Source organism: Anolis sagrei, chromosome 6 (assembly GCF_037176765.1).
Source record: "Anolis sagrei isolate rAnoSag1 chromosome 6, rAnoSag1.mat, whole genome shotgun sequence".
NCBI lineage: Eukaryota > Metazoa > Chordata > Lepidosauria > Squamata > Dactyloidae > Anolis > Anolis sagrei.
Genome location: NC_090026.1, coordinates 16,048,844 through 16,069,409, shown reverse-complemented (window position 1 = coordinate 16,069,409; position 20,566 = coordinate 16,048,844). Strand labels below are relative to the sequence as shown.

At 46.5% G+C, this 20,566-nt stretch overlaps 1 protein-coding gene across 5 annotated transcripts; it reads left to right on the top strand.

The window, feature by feature from the left end:
• Positions 1-509: 509 nt before the first annotated feature.
• On the top strand, positions 510-20,138 carry FBRS (fibrosin). 5 transcript variants are annotated; one of them, XM_067469826.1, is made up of 19 exons: positions 511-1,594; positions 1,626-3,158; positions 7,845-8,030; positions 9,077-9,112; positions 9,884-9,913; positions 10,047-10,095; positions 10,694-11,102; positions 12,077-12,315; positions 13,220-13,419; positions 13,599-13,643; positions 13,813-13,908; positions 15,193-15,261; positions 15,351-15,380; positions 15,607-15,843; positions 16,015-16,147; positions 17,119-17,202; positions 17,296-17,379; positions 17,894-18,113; positions 18,578-20,138. In XM_067469826.1, exons 2-19 carry the CDS (start codon positions 2,757-2,759, stop codon positions 19,299-19,301), a joined length of 3,273 nt encoding a protein of 1,090 aa, XP_067325927.1. In that variant the 5' UTR covers positions 511-1,594; positions 1,626-2,756; the 3' UTR covers positions 19,302-20,138. The 5 variants fall into 5 exon arrangements, with proteins under 5 accessions (XP_060636203.2, XP_067325927.1, XP_060636202.2 ...); XM_060780220.2 differs by having other exon boundaries at positions 510-3,158; positions 7,848-8,030; XM_060780219.2 differs by having other exon boundaries at positions 511-3,158.
• Positions 20,139-20,566: the final 428 nt, after the last annotated feature.

Below are 20,566 nucleotides of genomic sequence, written 5' to 3'. Positions count from 1 at the left end.
TGTCCTTGGAACTATCTATCCTTCAGATATACAAAAGGAAGGATATGTATAGTTCTAAGGACACAGGCCTTGAAAGTTCAGACTGTGCGTGAGGAATAGCCTTCAGCTGGACTGGAAGTGAGTGACAGCTGCACTGCTTCATTATGACGTCTCCATGACACTGCTGTGACGTCAGGGCCTCCTTTGTTTCCTTGGTGGTTTGAGTGACAGCTCCACTGCTTCATTATGACGTCTCCATGACGCCGCTGTGACGTCAACGTCTCCTTTGTTGCCAAGGCCGTGTTGCTGGCCCTCAAGGGGAGGGTGAAGCCCCTTTTGTTGCGTCTCCTTGCGTCATGACATCACTGAGGCTGAGGAGGGAAAATGACATCAACACACGCAGGGCGGAAGTGACCCCTCCCTCTCTCTGAGACAAAAAAATAAATAAAGAAAAACGAGTTTGGGGAGGGACTATTTTCTCATCGCCCCTTCCTCTTCCGGCGGAAGGGTATAGCGAGGTGCCTCCATCCTGCTGCCATACCATAGGCGGAGGGATCTGACGCTGTGGGCGGAGTTGCGTGTCGTGCGCAGAGCAGAGCGGAAAGGAGATCCGGCAGAGACAGAGAGAGAGAGGGACAGAGAGGAGGAGGAGGCCAGGACCAAAGACAAGGGAGGGAGGGGGGCGCCGAGGAGGAGGAGGAGGAGGACGAGACCAAGACGCGCGGAGGGGGGGAGCGCGCATTGATCTGCCTCCCTTCCCCCATCGTGTCCGCCTCCAGCCAATCAGCTGGGGGGGCCCTCGAGGAGAGCGGAGGGGCACTACAGTGTGGACCAATCAGCGTCCGAGTTTCCTTTGAAGGACGGAGACAGGAGAGGAAAAAAGGTCCGAGGGAGGGAGAGGGGGAGAGGGAGTGGAATCCACCCTCAACGGACGGCGCTCTTAAAGGTACACCTTGAGGGTGAGGAGGGGGTGGGTTTAGCATTGGGGAGGCTGTGCTCCTTTCGACAACCCTCAGCGCCTGTCAATGGCTTTCAGGAGAGCTCGGCCCTCTTAAAGGGAAGTTCTCCTCAGGCCTTCATTGTGGCGAAGAAGACGACGAGGAAGGAGGGAAGGAAGAATGCTCGGAGGGCTTTTGGTGGAAACTAGGGAGGCCTAACGAGAGAGGCCTTTAAAGAAAAGGGGAAATAATAATATTAATCCGGCCACTTAAAGGGGAGGCCATGCCTTGGCAGGAAATGTGTGGCGGACTTTAAATGGGAGGCCTCTTAAAGGGGATGGGAGGAGAGAAGGAGGTGCTCTGAAAAAAAAAAGGCAAGGTCACGCCCTGCAGCAAGGGAAGGGGGGCCCTTTGAGGAGACAGGAAGGCGCTAGGACCCCGAGACCCGAAGGAAAGGAGGAAGGAAGGGGCTGCCCTCCGAGCGGAAGCCATTGGCCATTGTTGGCAGGAGTCGCCTCTGCAGTCTTAAAGGGGAGGCCAGGCCAGCACTTCCTTCCCCGGCCTGCCATGATCGAGGAGGCCTCCCTGCTCTTGCAAGCAGCAGTCTGAGGACATTTTGTTTTTCCCTGACGGCACTTAAATCAGCAAGTCTCTCCTGGAAGAAGAAGGAGGAGAAGGCAGCCCAACCTGGCCTTGGAAAGGAAGAAGGCAGCCCAGCCTGGCCTTTGAAAGGCAGCTCATCCCTCCACACTGTCATTGCTGGAAGAGGCATCCATTCCTCATTGACAGATTTCCCTCTTGGGCCCAAGGAGACCAATCTCCAACACCACTGCCTTGTCTCTCCGGGTTGAAATATTACTGGATCACTTTGAAGAAAAAGAGGAAGAAGGCAGTCCAGCCCGGCCTGGCCTTGGAAAGGCAGCTCATCCCTCCACACTGTCATTGCTGGAAGAGGCATCCATTCCTCATTGACAGATTTCCCTCCTGGGCCCAAGGAGACCAATCTCCAACACCACTGCCTTGTCTCTCCGGGTTGAAATATTACTGGATCACTTTGAAGAAAAAGAGGAAGAAGGCAGTCCAGCCCGGCCTGGCCTTGGAAAGGCAGCTCATCCCTCCACACTGTCATTGCTGGAAGAGGCATCCATTCCTCATTGACAGATTTCCCTCCTGGGCCCAAGGAGACCAATCTCCAACACCACTGCCTTGTCTCTCCGGATTGAAATATTACTGCGTCGCTTTCTTCGTCTTTCTCGAGTTTAGAAAGTATTTAATTCCATTTTTTTTAAATTAACGGTCTTCCTCTTAAGAAGACATAAATAAAACCTAACAGGAATTGCCTGTTAGGCTTGAACAAAAGGGGACATTCCCGCTCTCCCCGCAAACGGTCTTCCTCTTAAGGAGACGTAAATACAACCTAACAGGAATTGCTTGTTAGACTTGAACAAAAGGGGACATTCCCGCAGCAAAGAGGACCTTCTTGCCACAGAGAGAGCTCTCTAAATCGACGTGAAGGCGTTTGACAACCCAACTGGAATCTTCTCCTAATCTGAAAAAAGGGACTTTCCCACAGCAAAGAGGATCCTCCTGTCATTGAATCAAGGTCGAGGAAACAGAACACTTTTTTAATTTATTTATTTTTCTCAAAAGGAGAGCCATTTTAAAGCTTCTGGCGCTTCTCTCAGTGGTGCTCGTTTGCAAAAGAGGCTGGAACTGGTTGAGAGCAGCTGCAATGCAACTGGCTGGGGAGGGGTGAAGGCAGCACCCGCCTTCTCTTCTGTGTCTGCAACACCCACAGGACACAACACGACTCGTTCTCTGTACCTCAAGGGGGGCATCATGGAAGGAACCACGGCGACGGCGCCTGCCCCGTGCTGGAGCGGAGGAGGAGGAGGCAGCAGTAGCCGGGCCCGAAGGCAACGGCGTTGCTCACGGCGGGACCGTGAGAGCCGCTGCACTCGCCGCCGGGGAGGCCGGCCCGGAGATGCTTCCCATCGGGGCATCTTGTCATCCTCGTCTTCGGGGTCGGACAGCGAAGGGCCCTCCCCACCTGCCACTGTGGCCGCCGGCAAAGGCCGGCCCATTCAGCAACAACAGCAGCGCCGCCGACGCCGGCCCCTCCGGCGGAAGAAGGCCTCTGGATCATCCTGCAGCCGCGAGGAGGAGGAGGAGGAAGAAGAGGAGGAAGATCTCATTGATGGCTTTGCCATTGCCAGCTTTGTCAGCCTTGAGGCACTTGAGGTGAGGAAGCTGTCTTGAACTCTGGAGACACGGTGTCACCACACAGTCTGAGGCCCCTTCCACACAGCCCTATATCCCAGAATATCAAGGCAGGATCTACCTCATTATCCGAGTGAGGACTCAGATAACCCAGTTCAAAACAGATACTGTGGGATTTTCTGCCTTGATATTCTGGGTTATATGATTATGTGGAAGGTCCCTGATTCCAAAGAGTAGGAGATGCCTTTTGGGGCTCCTCAGCTTTGTAGTGTAACAAGGAAGGAAATGTATTGTCGAAGGCTTTCATGGCCGGAATCATTGGGTTGTTGTAGGTTTTTTCGGGCTATATGGCCATGTTCTAAAGGCATTTTCTCCTGACGTTTTGCCTGCATCTAGGGCAAGTATCCTCAGAGGTAGTGAGGTCTATAAACCCTTTTTCCTAGTTCCAACAGACCTCACTACCTCTGAGGATACTTGCCCTAGATGCAGGTGAAACGTCAGGAGAAAGTGCCTTTAGAACATGGCCATATAGCTCGAAAAAACCTACAACAACCCAGGGAAGGAAATTGACCCAGTCACTTTAGCATGCCTTCACAATCTGTAGCCTTCCAGGATTTTGGATTTAGACTCCCAGAAGCACTAGCTAGCTTCTCAATGATTATGAATTCTGGGAGTTGGTTCAAAACACCCAGAGGGACACAGATTGTGCAGGCCTTCTCTACAGGATAAAGTGAGCTATGGCCTTGTGCATCAGAGAATGGAAATGATGGGTGAATTTACAGTGTGGAGTTAATGCAGTTTGACATCATTTTAACTGCTGCAGCTCCATGCTGTGGAATCTTGGGAGTTGTGGTTTAAAAAGACACTGGCACAGTGGTTCTCTACCTGTGGGTCCCCAGATGTTTTGACCTTCAACTCCTAGAAATTCTAACAGCTGGTAAACTAGCTGGAATTTCTCAGAATTGTAGGGCAAAACACCTGGGGACCCACAGGTTGAGAATCACTGTGCTAGCACTCTTTGGCAGAGAAGACTCAAGATCATATAAAACTATAACTCCCTTAATTCCATAGCATTGAGCCATGGCAGTTAAAGTGGTGTCAAACTGTATTGCTGTAGATGCACCTGAAGACTTTTGAGGTGCCAATATTCTTTAATATAGGACATGTAGAGCTCCTCTTATCCTGAAATACTCCAAAAACCCAAAATTGTCCATATGACTGGCTGAGAGAGTGACACCTTGGCTTTCTGATGGTTCAGTGTACCCAAACGTTTATTTCATGCTCAAAATTATTTAAAATATTGTGGTTATAATTATTTTCAAACTATGTATAGAAAGGTTATATGAACCATAAATGAATTTTGTTCTTAGATTTGAGTCCCTTTTCAAAAGTATATCATTACGTATATACTGTATATGAGAATACACGTATTCCAGACTAAAAATAATAATAATCCCAAATACTTTTGGTCGCAAGCATTTTGAATTAAGGATATTCATCCTGTACTATTTCTGAAATGATGGACCTGTGAAGTTAAAAAAAACAGTAGTAAATGGTGGTGGTCATAGTGGCCAAAAGTGTTTCCCTCCAGATGTAGTTGGACTGCAGCTGCCATCAGCCCTAACCAGCAATATCGATTGAAGGGGATAGTAGTTGCAGGGCAGCATCTGAAGGCTCAAATGTTCAGCATCCCTGGTTTAGGATATCTGGTAGAACAGATCTTAATGTTGCAGCGATAAATCTGCTTGTTCTCTAGGGAGACAAGTGAAAATCCTGTGTAAGAGAAGGTTGAAAGCTGTCATTACTATTCAAGCCAGCTAATGGAAGACAAAGGCAGACAGGGAGATGAACTTCTGCTTGGCCTCCATGCAGAGTCTGTTGGGGTACCAAAGTCATAAAAACCTCTGATTTCACTTCCTGAGACAAGGCCCCCAAAAGGATGGTGCTTCCTTGGTCCTTTGTATTGCTAGCCAGCACAAATAGAAAGGCACACAAACTCTGACATTGAAACTGATTGACATGTGAGAGAATACTTGGCTCCCTGAAACAAAAGATAGCCCCGAGGAAAGTCAAAGCAGTTTCCAATTTTTGAAATATTATTAAAAAGGGTGAATTGTATCATCTCAGGTGTGTTTTCCTAGATCGGTGCTAAAATTGCAACTGTGATTGGATCAGGTCCTGAGTTAAACCCTCGAGATTGCTGAGGCAGATGAACCCATCATGTGTTTCCATGTGAGATAGCCCTGATGATGCATCAAATCAGAGTGGGATACAGTCATGTAACATAAGACATAAAGCAATGAACATGAGGCTTTATTTCCTCTTTTCCAAGAGCTAGACTGCCACCTGTTTCCTGTGCCTGATAAAATGGAACTTGATCTAGTGCTGGGATATGACCCAGTGGTTAATGTCTGGTTGGTAGGTGTGAAATCACTGGACTATGGTGGGTGGATTTCATGTGAGGCACAGCTGTTTCACCTTATGAAACAGTACAGGAAGGGGTTTTTTTTTTCAAACTCAGAAGCACTCTATGTTGAGCTTGTAAGCCAATCCTGTACTGGCTGCACCTGTCTTTCTGGCTGGGCAGGACTGGGTGAGCAGCAGGGCGTGGGCCCAGGTGTCTTCATCAATCTCTTGAAAGAATTCAGTATGAATTTCGGAACAGCTCAATACACAACAGAGAGAATCCCAGAATGAGGAATGACTGTATGCCTTGACAGAGAAGGAATGATAGAAACCATGAGGGCTATCCAGTCCAATTAATAATAATAATAATCTTTATTTGTTCCCCACCACCATATTCCGGAGGGACTCGGGACAGCTCACAAAGCATTCAAACATGCAAAATGCAAAAATTGCAAAAACAATAACATAACAATAACAGCCAACATAAATATCTCGCTTCACAAAAACCCCTGATATTCAACTGTGCTGATAGTCATAGTCTGTGTTTTAAAAACTCCAAAGAAGGAGATCTATTGCATTTTAGTCATATGCAGTGAGGTCTTGGCCACCCCCTTACTCTGTGGGATAGGTTAGGCTGGGAAAGAATGATTGACCCAAATTTGCCCATTGAACTGAACTGGGCTCACTGGAGATTTGATTGCAGGCAGATTTAAATATGTGCTTTTTTATGTGCTAGTCCTATCTCACACTCTAGGCACTGTACTTGTCTGGTTCTCAGTTGGAAATATATGACAGTTGGCCCTCTCTATCCATAAATTCTGTTTCCCCAAATTCAGCCATTCATGGCTTGAAAATATTAAAGACAAAAAAAATCCAAAAAGCAATACCATTATATACAAGGGACACCATTTTGCTATGCCATTCTATATCATGGGTCTTCAGCATCCATGGATTTTGATAACCATTGAAGGGTCCTGGAGCCAACCTTGAGCTGATACCAAGGGCTCACTGTAGTACGGTATTATGGTATATTTTATGTTATCATTACACCCTTATTTCTTAGAGCTCAGGGTAGGATGAGGGTGGTGGTGGTGGTGGTGATAGTAGTGGTAGTCGTCCAAACATATAGAGACACATCAGGCTGAGGACAGACATATGGTTGGGAGATGAGGGAAACTTAACCAGCCCAAGTGTGATTGCTGAGGAGAAATTTAGAATGTGACTATCTCTAAACTCAGTGATATGTCAGACTATGGTGCCTGAATGGAGTATATAGACAAATCTCTTAATTTTCCATGTGCTTTTTCTTTGTCAACCAGATCCATTTTATAGCGCAAGAAAATTTCTGGTTTCAGATTTAGCCCTACTTAGAGTAGTCCAATTAATTTCAGTAGTAATTATCATTTAAATCTGGATCTTGCCAGATGTTACATGTTGTTTTCTGAATCCAAGGTAAACAAATAGGTTGGTGCTGATAAGTAAACAGTAGATATCTCTTCCTTATCAAATGGTCTCATTTTCCTGTGTAGAGTAGTAGAACAACCTTATTGTGGGTTATACTCTGCTCCTTTCTCTAGAGTAGTGGTTCTCAACCTGGGGTCCTCAGATGTTTGTGGCCTACAACTCCCAGAAGTCCCCACCAGTTTACCATCTGTTAGGAATTCTGGGAGTTGAAGGCCAAAAACATCTGGGGACCCCAGGTTGAGAACCACTGCTCTAGAGGGAGGAACTAACTGGCCTCCTGAAATGAGTGAGCAGCATGGATTCAGGGATGGCTTTGGGAGTGTTTCATTCTAGCTGGGTTGGATGTCTTCTGTGGCATAGGGGGTGACTTTCCAGATTGCTTGACTCAAGTCCTTGAGGGCCCCATCACCAAAGACTAGGGGAACAGACTGTGCATAGCATACTATATATAGCAGTTGGTAATGATTATATTTACATTTTATATTTTTGTTCATATTTAAATTCCGTTGTTAACAAAGTCCTGCCCACTGATACACAGTTGGTTTGTATTGTTGAAAGCTTAATTTCATCATTAACAAAACTCCTTCCTGCTCATTATTGATACATCTCATATGTACTTGATTAATATTATGTACTTTGTACTTTTAAATAATCGAATCTTAAATGTGTTTAAATTGACTTTAATTTGATATTATTGATGGAATATGATACCCACTGTCCCAATTCACCTTTTAATTGGGCCATTGCCCTCCTTCTGTAACTTAAAAAATGGAGTTGCCCACTCTGGTCCAGTGTCATTGTAATTTATTTGATGCAAACCTTACCATTAACCCACAGAAGGATGCAACCCTGAAGACCCCAGAACGGTTAGAGCTTCGGATGAAACATTCTGGGAAGAGAAAACGGGGCGAGGGAAACAACTCTGAGCCAGAAGATGAAGATGGGAGTTCAGAGAAGGGGCGCAGCCGCAGCTGTGGAGGGGAGCGGGCGCCGACAAAGCGTAGCAAGAGGCGGCATGAAGAGGTAAGGTTTTGAGATAAGGGAGTGGGATGGAATAAAGAAAGTGGGGAAATGCGTGGGCCAGAAACAGTGAAGGGGGACAGCTGACCAGAAGCTCACTCATCTTCTGCATGTTGTCCTGTGAAGAACATCAACAATAATGTCCAGGGACCAGGTGTATAAAAAACAAGCTTTAGGGTGCAGGCAACATAATAAGAGTACAGATTTGTCTACTTGGTGCAGAAGCCTCAGGGGAAAAAAGAAACAATTCAAACCATAGATATTTGCCAGTCTCATTGGAAAAAAAGTAATTGCTAGCCTTCTGCATGAGATAGCCTGAGGAATACTGGCTTCAGACACTATACATTCACCCATGCTTGGTGTCGTTGTGCATATTCGTAAAGAGTTAAAACTGTGTTGAAAGTATCGTCAATGATGTTTACCTTAAAATTATTGTGATAATTCAAAGATTTTTACATTAGTGGTTCACAGATATGGGGTGATTATGTATAGGAGGGAAATGGTCGCAAGAGGAAGGATTGAATTAATTGAAATGTTCACATGCAGTTTGTTTCTGAATTATGGGTTGTGCCAGATTGGAGACAATTGCTTTACAAGAGAAGTGAGCAACCTGTAGTCCTCCATATGCTCTTTGATTAAAGTTCTGTTAGTCCTAGTCAACACAGCTGATCGTGGGGGCTGATGAAAATTGAAATGCAGTAATATCTCCGGGAACACAAGTTGCTGACTCTTGATGTAGATGCAAGAGGAAGCAGCTGAATGCTGAAGTTGCATGGTGTACCCATTTAGATCATGCCAGCCAGCCACAAACTGGGGTCATCCCCACTTACTGGAATATAGAGCACACATATTTCTAAAGCCAGTATAGTATTTTTTTAATTACCATAGTAGATTTTGGTAAGTCATGCATCACTGAAAAAAGAAAGCGTATTTTGTAACCTTGCCTTTTTATCTCTAAATCTTTGGTATTGATCTCTTCCCCTGCCTCTTGCAATCTAATCTGTGCCTATTATTTTTATTTTTTTTCTCCCCACTTAAAAAAAATCCAGACTTCTCTCCAATCTTACCTGGAAACTGGATATATAGTAAGTGCGCAGTGTATTTACATTCTTTTCCCAATCTCTTATGACTGTCGCTTTCCCTATCAGTAGTTCTGGAAGCACACCGTTCTGCAGGCAGAATTTCAGCTACTTGCATCAGTGAATCCTTTCCCATTTTTCCTTGCAAGCTGGGATGTTAATTGCGTTGCTGGTAGCTTTTCCAGAAAAAGTGGGAAATCTAAAAATTCTCCTTAGCACTGCCTCAGTGCAAATGCTAGCCAGTGCAAATGTTGGGCAGCTAGAAGGGACAAAAATTATTCCATTATCCCCTGTGGGTAAACCTCCTTTACAGCAACATCAATCTGCATAATGTATTTAAGCATGCTTCTGTTCCCTTTTGAGACCCCAAGGCATGGTTACATGCATAATGAGCGCTGACTGTTTTTGTTTTTCAGCCTTAAAATTATTATTGCACTCCCTTTCCTTTCTTAAATGTACATCATGGTATACTAAGATGCCAGCTGTGGCTTTTGAGATGTTTAGGATCCACAGTCTCCCCCAGCCTTGATCAACATAAACAGTAGCAAGGAATGAACAAATTCACAATTCAAAAAGATTGGAGGCCTGTAGTTATTTACTCCTGACATATATCCATTTAGTACCACAGCATAGCCCAGCTGTTTATTTGCCATAAAATTCTCTCTATACATCATCCACCAAGCCTCTTGTTGACTATAGCAGGGTGTGGGGAGATCCATTGGGGAACATTTTGAGGTTGCTGCATTAATTGACTTTCTTCTTTTTCTCCCTTTGCAGTGTGATACAGAAAGTGACCCAGAGGAGCAGGTAGGCATAACCCCACCGCAGTCCTGTAATGTGCAGGGTCTCATTTCCTTCAATCCACCTCTTGGCATTCTCTGTTTGATTTTGTGTCGGTTTTTTTAATTGTCAAAACTTCTGTGTTTTCCTGTCTCTGCAGGCCTCCATTGATGACCTCGAGCCGTCATTCACTGTCTCAACCAGCAAAGGTTGGTTATGGATGAACAACAACATGTATTAGGCTGTTTTGAGTGTGGCTGGGAGGAATTTGGGCTAAGTAGTAGAGCTTCTGCTTTTTCCACAGGGAGTCCAACATTCACCTAGGATGGGTATGGGCAAGCTTCAACCTTCCAGGTGTTTTGGACTTCCACAATTCTTAACAGCTGGGAGGCTGTTAGGAATTATGGGGGTTGAAGTCCAAAACACCTGGAGGGCCAAAGTTTGCCCATACCCGAGGAATAAGCCCCATTGAGTGCAGTGTAGCCCCCTGGTTGGAAAATAAATACTGTACAGGATTGGAATTTTACTGTATTAGATGTTGCCTGTCCTTTTGATAATGTGGCAAATCTTTCCTCAAGGAATACTCCATAATAAGTGGAACGCGTAATGGTGATAATGACAACGATTTATTATATTAAATATGATTATTCAGTACAATAAATGACATGCTTGGAGTAGCCTTATTTGTTGGTGCTGATGGGCTGTCTGTGACTGAGTTAGGATTTCACCTCTAATTGAAAACGCAAGGCGTTCTTGGTGGTTACCTACACTTCAGTTGCCTCCCCCCCTCCCCATTTGTTCCGGCAGCCTCGGGACCCATTGGTGCATTAAACGGGAGCTGTGAAGCCAAACTCTCTGTGATCCCGAAAGTCTCCGGCCTGGAGCGGAGTCAGGAGCGTAATTATGAGGCTGACCGGGATGCTCTGCTAGTGCCTTTCCTGTCCAAGGAACCTCCTTCTCAGGCCGCCGCAGCCCCCGTTCCAGCTCAGGCCTTGCCCCCAAGTCCTCCTGTGCTGCCTCCTGCCAGGACCCGGGCTCAGACGCCTAACACTGCGGTTCGTGGCACTCCCCAGCCTAAAGGCCCACTGCCTCCAACACCTCAGGGGGGACCGGTCCCCCACAGCCTCAGCCAGAGCCAGCTGCACATGAAGGTACCGCCCTTTCCTAGCCAGGCGCAGGGACCGTATGCTGTCGGGCTGGACCTCAGCACTGGAGGGTGAGTAACAGCAGTGTCTTCATAGAAATTACTCTTCCTGCTCTTAACTATCTTCCCTCCTCTGTATTTTTTCTACAAGACTTCTTTTTCCCTTTCTTTTTAGCTTTCTTGCTTTGTTCTTTCTTCTTTCCACCAGAGCTTCTTCCTGTCTTCTTCAGTTTATCTTCCCTCCTTTTTTTTCTTGTAATAATGACAACAGTTTATAAACCCCTAATGAGTTATCTAAGCAGTTTCTATTTCCACTTAGCCACACAGAAAAATAGGTCACTGATGCTATCCTATATTGCAGTTTCAGTGGATGTGAAGTTCACATTGTGTAAAAGAGAGCGAGGCTCACTTTTAGTGTGTTTATGGCAGAGATGAGATTTAGTGATGGAACTGTTCAGTCATCTGTGGCTGCGTTGTGCATTTTGGCTTCATTCTAACCCTTTGCTTGTATGGTTTTGTTTTCCCTTTTCCTCACCTTGAGTGTTTTTCTATTCATACGTTGCTGGTTTTTTTTAAATGAGTTCTCTTCCTTGACTTTTCCCTCTTAACGTTCCTTTAGGAGCAGCATGTCTTAGAGATCTTAATTGCCATAAAGCTGATAGTGTGAAAATGGAGATTGGTTTCAATTTAAGCCTAGCCATCTAAACAGCCATGACAAGCGATATCATTATTATGAATTGGGGATTCTGTAAATTTCTTCTCTGTTGTTCTCTTTTGGCTAGCCATCTAAACAGCCATGACAAGCAATATCATTATTATGAATTGGGGATTCTGTAAATTTCTTCTCTGTTGTTCTCTTTTGGCTAATTAAAGACCTTACCTTGAAAGAATCTTGGAACACAGGCCTAGCAACAGTTGTTGGAATAGGAATTTAATCTGCTCCTCTCACATCCAAAAGCAAGGCTTCATGATTTTTCTGTTTTCTATTATGCTCCTCTTTCCTTCTAACAACTGTGCTCAAATTATTTTTCCCCTCTTTATTTCAGGTGCAGCCGCAGTGCAGCTCACCCCAAGTCCATCCTCCCTCCTTGCTCCCCATCTTCCTCTCAGCTCCCTCACCGGCCCTCCACCCCCTCACTGGCTCTGCCTCACCATGCCTTTCCATCCACCCTTCGCCCCCCTTCCCATCACCATCAGGGCATGTTCACCCCTTCGCCTGGGCTCCCGCCACCACCTCCGCTGCTTCAAGTTGCCGGGCACCCAGCTGCAGCTGCTGCCATATCTGGTAAGATCAACTCAGCTGGAGGGGCAATGACTGAGTATGCTTTGGGAATGTTTACTAGTGTGTGAAAACATAACTATTATTTCTCGCAAACATATGGATGGATTTACAAGTTCCAATACATGTACAGAATATATTGTGTCACATTGTCTGTTCTGCACACATACAGGAACCTATACATCCATGCTTGTGGGAATGGATATACACACATAGGTCACAAAATCAACAAGTAAACTTAGCCCTTTAATTAAAGAAATATGAACATTAGTTCATGCTGTATGTGACTTGGGTGGTGAGGGGTGGTGGTTATTGTTTTAATTCTCCCTGTATCACATGTAAATGTTGTGATGGGTTCAAGACAAAAACCTGGAAGAAGTTACATTTCTGGACCACAGCTCCCAGAATTTTCTATCCAGGATGACTAGTGCCCAAGTTAACTGAGGGCTCGGGGAAGATGCTAAGCAACAAGTGACTTTTTCCAACCTCAAGGCACTATAACATCTGTATAGTGATGTTATTCTTTGGGTGATTGTGGGAGATGAAGTTCAAAACACCTGGAAGACCAAAGGTTGGAAACCGATTCCTTAGGGGATGTAATATATTGGCAAAAAAGGGGCAAATGTGGTCTGATTTTTATGTATCCACTTGGGATAAATATATGCAAGGACTCAGGATTTGGAAAAGTTTCTTTGATAAATGGCAGCTCCCAGAATCCCCTTGGCAGTTCCCATCCTGGCTAGAGGAAACTGGGACTTGCAGTCCAAAATGACAGTTTCCACACTCTGGGGAGAATTATACAGAGAATATACACCTGCTTCTCTGACTTAATTGAGTTGGGGAGGAGATAAAATATTTTCAGTGGCTTTCCTCCTCAGCAACATGACAGCTTGTTTTTCTGCTTCTCCAGAACAAGAATTAATCCGCCAAGACCTGAGTTCCCGATTCCTCACGGCACAAGGCGGAGCCGACATGGGGGCTGCTACCATCCGCCCCTTGGCTTTCCAGTTCCACCAACACAACCATCAGCACCAGCACACCCACCAACACACCCACCAGCACTTCACCCCTTTCCCACCAGGAATGGTACCCACGCCCAGTTCGGCTGTGGTGAGTGCAATTCGGGACCTGGTGAACAGGATGTGTGTCCATATGTCATAAACTTGATAGTAGATTGGACCTTTGGTGACAGATTTGGGGGGGGGGGGTGTAGGATTTTTTTTTTCCTTTGTATACACACACACACATGGGCTCCAGTCTCATGTCCTGATTTTGTTGTCTCATTGCAGTTTGAAAAATACCCTGGCAAGATGGATGGGCTTCTGAGGCATAACGTAAGTGTAGTGTTCTTGGAGCAGGGAGCGCCCAGGGGGCTAGCCTTTTGGCAGGGGGCACCAGGGAAATTTGCAGAGTGGCAAGTCCTGAGAAAGGAGCAGATCCCTCCCTCTCCCCTGCCTCGGTTTCTCTGGGTGGCACTTCCATTGCTTTCTCTTCTTCTTCCAGTTTTATGCTGCATTCCCCCCAACCGTGTCGGGGATCTCCCCAGTCCTGCCTCCCGCTGTGACTTTTGGCTCCCTGCAGGGGGCGTTCCAACCTAAGGTGAACCCTCCAGACATAGTGGAAAATGGGACTTTCTTGGAAGTGGAGGTGGGGGGAGAAGTTAGAGTTCAAGGTCCCAGATTTTATTCTCAACTGTTTTGCAATAGTGGGTTTAGTAGTTTTAGGGTTTCCTAGATTTCCTGCAGCAAGACTCATGGGATCTCTTTGAAGAATGGAGTAGATTTGGGGATTTGATGCGGGGAGCCAGAGTGACCACGGGTGGGTGAGGCCAAGTGGGTATGAACATGAGAGAGAGAGAGGGAGAAGTGCTTTGGACTCTTGGGGTCATTTCCCAACTCTGAGGAAGAAGCAGGCCCATTAGAGAAGCCTCTGGTGGGCTTTGGGAAAGTATGTCTGTTGCCAGAGATGGGAAAAGTAACTACCGTATTTCACCGAATCTAATATAAGGTATGCCCTCCCCTTTTTTGAAGCTTCAATTTTGGGAAAAGATAATTTGTGTTTAAATTATTTTTAGAATTTCTTCTGCATGCAAAATACCTTGTTTTTGTTCCAACCTGGAAGTCACCTTGTCTGCATGAGTCTTTTTACTAGCTCTATGGGCTATTGGGGAAGCAGGAAGTAGCACTTAGGTAGCTCAGCCAGATGGCTAAACAGTTGTCTGGTTATGGCTGAGGCAAAATGGTGAGGGCTAACAGAGCTGTTGGGGCTTGGGCTCTTCCTCCTACTCCTTTCTCAGAGGTAAGCCAATTAAAAAAACAGATCCCTTTGGGGCTGGGACTCTTCCTTTTCCTCCTCTTCTCTTGGAAGTAAGCCACTTAAAAATAAGCCAAAAATCTGTGAATCTAAAATACCACTGATTATAATGCACAGCCTGTTTTTAGAGCCCCTAAAATGGGAAAAAGTGCACCCTAGAATCGGTGAAATACAGTATTTTGGACTGCAGCTCCCAGAATTGGACCAGCTCGCATGGCCAATGGCAGTTCTGGCTTTTCAGTTATGGTGGTTGTAGTCCAAAAAGGTAATTTTTCCAAGCACTATCTTGTATGTTTGTGACTTCATCTCAGTGGCATTCTCCCATCTGAGGTGGCCAGTAATCCATTTGGTTAGAAAATGGAGGCTGGGGACTAAGGTTCCTTGGCAGTTGGATGGGGAGCTGTGAGGGAAAGTAGCAAAGGTTTGAGGCTGGGTGGAAGAGCATATTCTGGGACGTCTGCCGTTGGGAGGAGGAGGACCTGTGGATTCTGCCATCATCTGATGGCAGAGGGGAGAGAGAGGAATAGTCTGTGGCGCCAGCTGTTTCCTGACCTCCTCTTTCTTCCCCAGAGCACTAACCCTGACCTGCCATCCCGCCTAGGCACTGTCCCACCCACCATGTCCCAGAAAGGGGCTCAGGTGAGTAAACAATGTGTTCAGAGGGGGGAGGCTGGCACCCTGAATAAAGGCTTGCGAATCTTTAGCTGGTTGTTTGTGTTTCTTTGCAGCTCACCGATCCCTTCCGGCCAACACTGAGAGTGAGTAAGGCAGAGACCCCTCCTTGCCACAGCACTGTGGGGTGGTTAATAAGGCAGGGTGCTGTGGACTAATCGGGGCAGATCCAGCAGGCATTGGCGGGGGGAGGTCAGGAGAGGCAGTGAGCACAAGGCACAGGGAGTGATTTCAGTCAGGATGTAGAGCAACATGTGCTTGGCCCATCAGAGATAGAATGTTCAGAGCTGACAGTTACTCCCTCTCTCGCAGAAGCCTGGGAAGTGGTGCGCTATGCACGTCCGTGTGGCATATATGATCCTGCGGCACCAGGAGAAGATGAAGGTAGGGTGGGCCTGTGCCGCCTCCCCCCTCCGCCTGCGTACAGTGACGGGGTTTGGTGCAGCTCCCACTGGTGCCCGCCAGAGGGTCACTGCAAGCAACGGGAGAGGCTTCTCCCCTTCTGCCCTTCTGATGTCTGTGCTGGACCCTCGATCGGAGGCGGGGTCTGTGAGTCTGGGTCAGGCGGCTGGGGAACTGGAACTGGAACCTTCGAGAGTGGGGTGGGGCTGAGCAGCAGGAGTCCTTGCCAAAAGCAGAAGAATAACAACAACAGGCAGTTGATGTGATAGAACAGTGCTAGATGTGTTTGTTCATGAGGGTCCTTTTATTTCCTCATAGCTGATGCAAGGTGACCCACACAAATTGGATTTCCGGAATGATCTCCTTGCCGGCTTGCCTGGGACTGGAGTCTTTGGTGGTTTGCCGCACGCTCAGGAGATGGCACGCCCTGCAACTCTCTTCACAGCTTCTGGTCAGTTGAGCTATACCAAGGCCCACCCCTCTATGTTTCCTGACTGCCCTAGAAAACAGTGTAACCTTCCCCCACCATGGCCCTTGGAAGCTTTCCTAGAGACAAGCCAAGAATATAAGGGAACTTCCTGGAAGCTCCTCTCAGTTCTTCACTCCTTCATCAGGAGAGACTTGGTCTATTTGCCTGTAAAATATGAATTAATATGTTCTCAATTTGTATGGTGGTTATTGGGCAAAACCTGGCATGAAGGAGAAACTGAGTCCTATGATGTTGCAAAACTAAATTCAGTGCTACTACCAAGAAATTATTACATGTTCTTTTTGGGGTTGTTTTTAAAAAAAGAAAAGGGACAATACACATACATCGGGAACCAAGACAGGAACTGAACAAGAACCAAAGTTGTCAAGTATGTAAGTTCCGTGTCCCATGTCCATTTAGAGATAGATATCTTTTAGTATGAAAATCCAAATATTTTAATAAATAAATCAGATTTTAAATGCAAACTTAAGAGTGTCCAAAATAAAAAGTAAAGTAGTATAATTTTCACATTTGGAGACACATTCTTGTACCATTTTTGCAAATGAATTTAAATAGTTTTGTAATATACTGGATTTCCTGTTTTATATGTTTGCATTTTTATTTAATCTGATCACACAAGTAACTTTTGTACTTTTTGTGCCATGCATAAAATTATTCAAGTGTATTGTCATTTTTTCCAACAGATTCTGCAAAGGCCCTATACACACACACACACACATACATACCTTTTCCAAACTCAGGGGGGAACCAATCAAAATACTAGACTAGGTTGTATGCTGTATTGATGACTTTTTTTACTGTATTGATCCCTTAAGTAGTTTTGCTTTGGTGGCCCAGTGTCCCTTGGATACAGGATACTCCCTATTCTCCTTGAGCTAAGCAGATCCTTTGCCCGTTAACTCTCCTTATCCCTGCTGTTGTCTGTCTTCCAGGTGTTGTCCATCCTGGCAGTGCGGCATCATTTGGTCCTCCCGGCACGCCCCATGGCTCCTTCCTCAGCCCTGGCCCACATATTGGTAAGAGCTGGAGCACTAGAAATATAGGGCAAATGGAACAGGAGTAAGACACTGTTGACTTATTCACTCCTGTGCTTGCTTGTTTTATTCCAGATCCATTCAGCAGGCCCCCCAGCTTTGCATCCCTGGGAGCACTCTCCAATGGTGCATTTGGAGGCTTGGGGAGCCCATCCTTTAGTGAGTATTGTTGGGGAAAGAGGTAGAAAAAGCTCTAAATAGTGGCGGAAGTGGTTGCATTTTTGCCTCCAAATCTTAAGCCTTCTTGACCAGTAATCATACTGGTTCAATCATTTCAGATCCAAACCAGCCTCAGAGCAATTAAGAGCAGGGTTCCTGACCTCTGGAATCCTGCTCTGTTTCTACAAGAGAATACACATCGATGCTACAGCTGGAAGAGCAACCTGGGGAGACCCAGTTTCTCAGGCCCTTTGGGATTCTTGGGGTTTCCTCCTTCTTTTGATCCTTTCACTACCTTTCCAGAAGGGGATAAAACTTATGAATCCTGGAGCCCATGCATTTCCTACTGTCATTTCTTTGTCAAAGGGTGTGTGCCATGTAAGTTGGATTGCAGTCCCCATCCACACTCTACCAGACTTGCAGTTGTTGTACACCACAGTTAGGGCGAAGGGTTTGGCAGGGAGTGTTTGTGCTGTGCTATCCTGGATCTGAATTTTATGCTCTACCCTTTCAGATTCAAGTGCTGTCTTTGGGCAGAAGGACAGCCCCGGAGCACCACCCTTCCCTAATCCCCATGACACCTGGAACCGCCTCCACCGTACGCCCCCCTCCTTTCCTACTGCTCCAGCCTGGCCCAAAAGTGGCACTGGAGATGGCACCGAACGTGGAGGCCCCCAGCATGACAAGGAGGGTGAAAAGCCGGATGGGCCAGTGATCAAGGATGAAAAAGACAGGTGAGGCACAAGTGACAGACAGGATATCGAGGTGATGGAAGAAAGTTCCCCCATCCTTGAAGATATTATTATGTCCATGTTTTAATCAGAACTAGGAAAAATTGACTACCAATTTTTTCCAAAAAGCATAACCATTGGCTGGGTAGTCCCAAAAAGTCATTTTTCTAAGCCCTGGCTTAAATCTGTCAATGCAATACTGCGCGGGGTGGGGGACTTTCAGTGTTGGAGCATTAAAGGATTTTCATGTGAGAAGAGATAGGAAAGAGCTGCATGGATATATTGTAAATCAAACAAAGTGGGGGGGGGGTGGTTCAGAGAGAGATTAAGGGAAACAAGGATTTGACTAGAATGGACCAATCTCAACAGTCAGGCAGCAGAGAATTGGTTTGAAAGTAATAGACATGGGTGATTGTGATTCATTGATGAAGAACTGGCTCTATGAATATATTGTGTGTCTGTTTCAGAGATGTCCTCTTTTCCCGCCACCCCCTGCGTGCTTCTCCTGCTACACCCACCCCAAAGAACTCCGCACTGGCCCATGAGGAGCCTCCAGGTCGGCCCCATGTACCAGTGGAACGTGAGCATCGCTATGGAAGCCCAGCAAGTTCAGGGCATGCCTCCCGCTCCCCTTATCCAGAGTTGCCTCTGAAGAAGGAAGTGAAGGTCAAGGAAGAGCCAGAGTTGACCGGGTTTGAGGGGGCACTGCGCACGGGGGCACCCTACCACAGCACCCTGCATGTCTCCCACTCCTTGGGAACACTGGCTGTGTTTGAGCGGCCCCAAACCGGAACTGGTGGAAGCGTCTCACCGTATCTGGTAGCTGCCCCGCCTTCGGCTGCCTCCTATGCCGCACTTGAAGCTTGGCGTGAGCCCTACCACCGGCGGCTGGAGTTGCACTCGTTACAGCGCCAACCCCTTTACCTGGAGGCGCCGTCGCCTGCTGCTGCAGCTGCTGAGGACTATGGCCGGCTGTATGGCCTGGCGCCACCCCACCATCCTGGCCTCATGGCCTATCCCCGCCACCAAAATGGGTTGCTGGCCAAAGCTGCTCCCTCGGCCGCAGCTGCGGCTTTGCTGAGCGCCCCCCCACCCCTGATCCCAGCTTCTAACGCTCGCCCCTGTTCCCCTCGCCGTGCCCCTGACATCCGAGAACTGGCAGCTGCCTACAAGGACCGGGACTCCAGATAATGGGGCTGCAGTGGGGTCCTGGCACATGAGCGCCTGTTCTCAGCAGCTTCTTTTAATTCTGGCAGACTGACGGACAGGGTCAGCGTGAACCCCGGCCAGAGATCTAGGCTCCCCTTCACATTAGTGGGAATAGAAGCATAGCTGCCTGCCATCTTAGGCTGAGGTAGAGGCATGACGCTGCTGCCACTGCCACCCCAGAAAGACTTTAGCCCCCAACAGTTGTGAGTAATGGGAACTTCTTTCTGGCCTCAGGTTGAGGCTTAGGATGATGGGGTCTCTTTGGGCTGTTGCTGGTAACGGGAGTAGGAATCCACATCTCAAGCACCCTCAGTCTTTGTACCCGATTTCTGCAAAAGCTCCCTCTTTCTGCCTCTGTGGATTTGGGTATCCTCTCGGGGGATTTCGTATCCTGCTGGACTGAAATTATGAATCTGAGGTGTGCTCTTCTCCCTCCATGGACAAATGGGAAGGCTGCTTTCAGGGGAGAGGGAGGGCTGCGTCTTGAGGCGCCTCCCCCCATAAGGCAGTGTAAATATTTATATATTCTGCCCCAGGCAGGTGGGGGAAAAAGGTTTTTGTACATTTATAAAAGGTTTGAGATTGTGATTTTAAAAGTGACTTCTCTCTCCTCTACTGCCCTTTCCCTTTCTCCACAGTTCCCCTTGTTTTTACTGTACTGCTCTTTTCTATACCTGTATCTGCTCTTTCCCACCTCTGGCTCCCTTTCCTCCTTCTGTAATTGATTGGAAAGGTGCAACAAGGAGGGTGCAACGCACTTGTCTGGTGCCCTTTTCTTCCCCAGGTTGGTTAATTAAACCCCAAACTGGTGCTTCTGGATTCCTTGTTGTGTGTGTCTGTGTATGACTTTGGGCGGCTTGATGTCAGGTTAGGGAAGGATGGGTTTCACACATGAGATAGTCAGACAGTGACTATTTGAAATTTTCCATAAAATGGTTGGAAACTTAATTCCTAGCTTTTAAAATGTAATTCATTTAAAATATTTTAAAATAAGAATGGAAATTTGCAAAAATTGAACTCCAAAGAAATGATGCACACACAGTCCAGGATTACTAGAAAGAATATGTTCAAGTGAAGCTCTCTTATACTATTTGTCATAAAAGAAATGTTAAATGTTATACAGAATCTGCAGTCATTGATATTTCTTGTATGATAGTAAAGTCCCAGAAGAGAAGGAAAAATTGTTCCTGATTGGATAGATAATAATTTGTTTTCCCATAGTATTTTTGAGTAATTACAATAACTCA

Excerpts from the sequence above, each read along its gene's own strand:
- FBRS (XM_067469826.1), top strand. The coding sequence starts at position 2,757 with ATGGAAGGAACCACGGCGACGGCGCCTGCCCCGTGCTGGAGCGGAGGA. Across the intron at positions 13,644-13,812 it reads ATGGGCTTCTGAGGCATAAC|TTTTATGCTGCATTCCCCCC; the intron begins GTAAGTGTAGTG and ends TTCTTCTTCCAG. Across the intron at positions 15,381-15,606 it reads CCTTCCGGCCAACACTGAGA|AAGCCTGGGAAGTGGTGCGC; the intron begins GTGAGTAAGGCA and ends CCTCTCTCGCAG.